The sequence below is a fragment of the Chiloscyllium plagiosum genome, chromosome 21 (genome assembly GCF_004010195.1).
Source record: "Chiloscyllium plagiosum isolate BGI_BamShark_2017 chromosome 21, ASM401019v2, whole genome shotgun sequence".
Classification (NCBI taxonomy): domain Eukaryota; kingdom Metazoa; phylum Chordata; class Chondrichthyes; order Orectolobiformes; family Hemiscylliidae; genus Chiloscyllium; species Chiloscyllium plagiosum.
The window spans coordinates 10,549,075-10,555,074 of record NC_057730.1 but is presented as its reverse complement, the minus strand read 5'-3'; the positions used below and the strand labels follow the sequence as shown (position 1 = coordinate 10,555,074).

General features: G+C 38.1%; 1 protein-coding gene across 1 annotated transcript in view; it reads right to left on the bottom strand.

The window, feature by feature from the left end:
- Window positions 1-3,982: 3,982 nt before the first annotated feature.
- The window catches only part of LOC122560426 (transmembrane protein 94-like), a 149,146-nt gene continuing 147,128 nt past the window's right edge, over window positions 3,983-6,000 (bottom strand). The window contains exon 20 of the mRNA XM_043711059.1: window positions 3,983-4,209. Coding sequence (XP_043566994.1) covers window positions 4,137-4,209 — 73 coding nt within the window. The 3' untranslated portion in view covers window positions 3,983-4,136. The remainder of the gene's footprint in view (window positions 4,210-6,000) is intronic.

The window sequence follows — 6,000 nt, the reverse complement described above, 5'->3', positions numbered from 1 at the left end:
TGTAGGTAAAATTCTTGAATTCATCGTTAAGGATAAGATTTCTAAATTTTTGGAATGCAGGGTCGAATCAGAGCAAGTCAGCATGGATTTAGTAAGGGGAAGTCGTGCCTGACAAACCTGTTAGAATTCTTTGAAGATTTAACAACTAGGTTAGACTAGGGAAACACAGTGGATGTTATCTACCTAGACTTCCAAAAGGCCTTTGATAAGGTTCCTCACGGGAGGCTGCTGAATAAGGTGAGGGCCCATGGTGTTCAAGGTGAGCTACTGGCATGGATTGAGGATTGGCTGTCTGACAGAAGGCAGAGAGTTAGGATAAATGGTTTTTTTTTGGAATGGCAGCTGGTGACAAGAGTAGTCCCGCAGGGTTCAGTGTTGGGGCTGCAGCTGTCACTTTATATATAAATGATCTTGATGAAGAGACTAGGGGCATTCTGGCGAAGTTCGCTGATGATACGAAGTTAGGTGGACATGCAGGTAGTTCTGAGGAGGTGGGGATGCTGCAGAAAGATCTAGACAGTTTAGGAGAATGGTCCAAGAAATGGCTGATGAAATTCAATGTGAGCAAATGCGAGGTCTTGTACTTTGGAAAAAAGAGCACAGGCAAGGACTATTTTATAAATTGTGAGAAAGTTCATAAAGCCAAAGTACAAAGGGAGCTGGGGGTGCTAGTACAGGATTCTCTAAAGGATGTCTTGCAGGTTGAGTCCGTGGTTAAGAAAGCAAATGTAATGTTGTCATTTATTTCCAGAGGGTTGGAATGTAAAAGCAGTGAAGTGCTACTAAGACTTCATAAAGCTCTGATTAGGCCCATTTAGAATATTGTGTCCAGTTTTGGGCCCCACACCTCAGGAAGGATATGGTGGCACTGGAGCGTGTCCAGTGGAAATTCACACAGATGACCCCTGGAATAGTAGGCCTACCATACGCTGAACGGCTGAGGATCCTGGGATTGTATTCATTGGAGTTCAGAAGGTTGAGGGGAGATCTAATAGAAGCTTACAAGATAATGCATGGCTTAGGAAGGGTGGACGCTGGAAAATTGTTTCTGTCAGGTGGGGATACTAGGACTCGTGGACACAGTTTTGGAATTTGAGGGGGTCAATTTAGAATGGAAATGAGGAGACATTTCTTCAGCCGGAGAGTGGTGGGCCTGTGGAATTCACTGCCACAGAGCGCAGTGGAGGCCGGGATGTTAAATGTCTTCAAAACAGAGGTTAATAAATTTTTAATCTCGCAAGGAATTAAGGGATACAGGGAGAGTGCAGGTAAGTGGCGTTGAAATGCCCATCAGCCATGATTGAATGGCGGAGTAGACTCGATGGGCTGAATGGCCTTACTTCCACTCCTATTTCTTATGGTCTTAAAACAATACTTTTCAATGTATTTCAGTACATGTGACAATAATAAATCAAATCAAAATCAGGAACATGTACAAGCATAAATTTGGAAGAACATTGTTGCAAGAGGATAGTGAAGGAGACTATTAAAGGCTGCTACAGTTTGGGAGGAATTTGAAGGCAACAGGGAGAATCTTAAAAGGTAATATATTCAGACATGGCAGCTGTGACGCAGCACCTTTGGGAATGGAGTCTTTCAAAGGTTCTATGAATCTGCTTCAAATAAAGTTTTTAACTGAATGCAAGTATCTAGCATTCCGTAACCTGTCTGGAAAATGCACGCGATGTTTTTCAAATGTGAAAGCATTCAGTTGAAAATTTCATTTTGCCTACTTTTGGATAATTGGTTGGATGGTATCTTCTATCTATGGGCCATTTACAAAGATTAGTCACCCCCTTCAATTTCTATCCTTAAATTTCAATATAAATAATAGATATTTTCAGATTGGTATAATATCTGTTTTGCTGCTCAGTGGAACTGCTGGCTCTTTACATCCTGTCAGTAAGCATAGTGCACTTTAATTTGTCAGGTATTAATGTTGGTGTTACCTTAGTGTGCATTTCATAAGTAGAGGGGAAAAAATTATGTGTGATTTTGTAATTGGCATCCACTATCACCCTAGAACTGAGAATAGAATAATTTACATTTACTGGGACATGGATGTGCTAACCTAAGTACATTACGTGCTAACCTAAGTACATTATACAGCTAACATCTGGCAGACATAATGAGGTTTCACCATATTATGCAAGTTATAAAATAAAACACACAACTCTGTGTAACGAGCACTTGCAAAAAACAGTGATACATTAAAACATTGCTGTTCTCAATTAACATGTATAAATTTATGTGAACAGTAAGAGATTCAACATTTGGCATTATCCCACAATCCAGTAATTGAATTCCAAAGCATTTTCCAATCATTCCATAATGTTTAGAAATAATTTGAAGTATAAAATGTTCTTATTATCCCATGATAATCAATGCACAAAATATAGTTAATCTACCCGAGACAGCAACTTTTCTATTAACAATTATAAGAAAATTTGATTTTGTACTTAAAAGAATGTCCTTGCTGTGTTTTAATTTTGAATTGCAGAGTTGTTTATGAATGGTCAATTTTTGATGCAGTTTATATAGCCTGACCAAAATACATTTTTAATGCAAGCCATCTTCTTTTGTTTCATTTTATTTATTTATCAGGACACACATGCAAAAATATCACAATGATCTGAATTTGTTGTTTAAATTGATATTTTTCATTGCTTTTATATGTGACATTTTCAGTTTACACATTAGTGATTCTACACATATGAGATTGACACTTTTACTGATTTTAGCATGGACACTGTGTAGACTAATGCTGTCTGAACAGGCATGGTGTCCTGTGACAGCATCCTTAAATATAGACTACACTAATGATGTAATCTTTAAAACTACAAAAGAGATTGCAATTGTGTCAGTTTCTAACATTGAAAGCTTAACTTTTAATAAAATTATGGTTCGGTGGACTGCTTGAAGATTTACAAAAAGTAGACTTGCACCAGCTGCAGTCATAAGCGGAAAATTGAAGTTAGGATCTCCGGCAGCTGGTCCCACACCACCAAAACAATTCAAATTGCTTGTGGTTTTCTGCAGAGAAACTAGATTGGTGTTGCACTTCCTGTATCCATGTGACATAGTTTTCACAAATGAAAGGAATATTGTATGACCAATCTGTTAGGCGAAAGTGAGGACTGCAGATGCTGGAGATCAGAGTTAAGATTAGAGTGGTGCTGGAAAAGCACAGCAGGTCAGGCAGCATCCGAGGAGCAGGAAATTAAGGGCTCCTGCCCGAAACGTCGATTTTTCTGCTCCTCGGATGCTGCCTGACCTGCTGTGTTTTTCCAGCACCACTCTAATCTTGACTCTGACCAATCCATTAGCTGACCGTGTTTCCAAGTGTATCATCACAGGTTTACAAACCATCTAATATCCATTTAGCATTTGGTAAACAGCATTGCGAAAAAGTCCCCTAAATAATATAGATTAACAATGTTAATAATAGTAACTACAAATTAATAGGAAATACATGGACAGCAAATACCAATTCAAAACTATTTGTCGTTTGTTTTTCTAAATGTGAATCAAATTTATCATGAGAAATATATTTCACTCCATGTTAAAATACCTGCAGCTTTCTTATTCTATTTGAATCTGTTGTTTAACTGATTCAAGTCTCCCCAATGTTTTACAACCATCTGTTTCCTCTCTTGCACTGCACTCAATGGCAGAAAACAACTAATTAAAATGTTGCACTGTCCTTTTTGACAAATAAAGGAACAATTTTAAGCCTTTCTTGATCAGCATTAAGAACATATGTTGAATAATGTATTCACAGATTCTGTTAATAGATTCATGTATAGCTGGGAATAATTAATAATGTAAATAAATAATGTGCAAATTTATGACTAATATAAATTGATGAATTAATTTTATTATGGAAATACAGAAATCAAACAAAGTCTCCATTTTAAAAACATAATGAAGTATTTTAAAGTGTTTTTCTAATTACTTATCCATTATTTATGTCACAAACTATTATTTTACTACATTCTTTTTCAACATTTGGTTAAGAGTAGAATAAAGGTCTAACTTCCTCAGGTTATATCTGAAGGACGTGTTAATTCTCAGTTCTAAAAGCATGAAGATTATTCTTTTTTTAAATGTAGAAAGTGAGTTATTCCCAATTTCTCTCAGAATGGAGAATTCATTCCAAGCTTGGTATCAAACTGTAACTTCTGTTTCTTTTGATAATGCACTCGCATTCTGTAAACACAAAAACATCAAACAAAAACTGTCAGATTTGTCCATTTGAGGCTTTTTGTCTATGGTCAGCTAGGTGTCAAAGATTTGCAGAGACTAATCATCCTACATGAACTGTCAAACCAAATAATTGTGAAAAACCCAAACTGCATCAGTTTTCTTTATCCTGACTTGCAATTCACATTAAATAAATCCTGAGAACTTAAGCAGGCTGGCAAGAGCCAAAACCTATGGATAAACTGAGTATGTGGACCTGTAGAGATGCAATCACCTTAAAACATTGCTAAATATTCTGGTGCTTGTTGAATTTGGACCACAGTATCCTTTGGTGCATTGATTTGTAGAGTTAACTGGACTTGAGAAGGAAGGACTCCAGTTCACAGAAGCAGATCCACCACTCTAAGCAGCCAGATTCCCTGTTCAGATATAGTCAACAACAGTGTCCTGGCATATTGTGGGCCTGTTCTATACTGCAGTTGGGATAGAGAATTAATGCAGCTCCTATTTCTCATTGTCTCAAATGTCACCATGAAATTGATAATTCTGAAAGAGATCCTACTTACTAATACTTCCTGCCACTAACCCTTCCAGAGGTAGTAAGTAGTTGGTTATTAAGTGGATTTGAGACCAAGTGGTACGATGAGCGCACAGCCTTTCATAAGATATGCCTCACTATGACTCAATCAAAAAATACTGCATTCTAGAAACATGAACACTTCTTTACATTCAGCCTTCAGTACCACCTTCCTGTTGTGATTATTCCAAACCTCAGCTTCTTCAGGAGCTGGATCGCATCTGCTTTTAGCGTTGTGCAAGGATATATGCAAAGCACCTTATGACATGGCAGCACCTGCAATTCTCTAAAATGTAAGTGTTTTGCATCCATTGAGGAGAAATTAGCTTCATAATAGTGTCAGTCTGTAGGTCAAAACAACTGGAGATGGATGAATCAAGTGCATGGAATTGGACTAGATGTTTCTCCTAAAGGATTAGGTAATGGGCCAGTATAGGCCAAAGCCTCCTTCACAAACCATTTCCCCAACTTGTCATAAATTCTACTTACAGCTTGGTGCTGCATGTCATACATGAGCTGAAGACATCTCTTTGTTGCATGGTTCGGGACTGTAGATCATGAAGAATTACTTGAATATATTGTCTTATACACTGCAAGTTTAATTTGCATTAGGAATTTTCTGTCATTGAGGAGAGATGAAGAAGATCCAATTTGGCAATAATCAAAGGGAACTGTTTCTAAACTAAAGTTATTTGTGACAGCTTCAAAGTAGGCAGGACTTGTGAATCACCAAGTAAGTTACCTTTGAAAAGTCTCTTTCAAATTATAGAATTTCAGGGCAGCCACCATACAAACTGGTTAATCTATTATTCAAAATGGCAAATCAGGAGCACTAAAACAACCCCAAGTGAGGTTAGTCATATTGGTGAATGTGAGCACTTAAATTCCATCAGAAAGCAGAGATTTCAACTTCCCCTTTAAGAGGGGTGATGATGTTATGGCGTTGTTGCTGGTCTAAAAATTCAGAGATTAGATACCCTATAGTGTGGAAACAGGCCCTTCGGGCTCGTTCCACACCGACCCTCCGAAGAGTAACCCACCCGGACCCATCTCCCTCTGACTAAAGCACCTAACACTATGGGCAAATTAGAATGGCCAATTCACCTGACCGGCACATCTTTGGACTGTGGGAGGAAACCAGAGCACCCGGAAGAAACCCACGCAGACATGGGAGAATGTGCAAACTCCACACAGTCATCCAAGGCTGGAATCGAACCTGG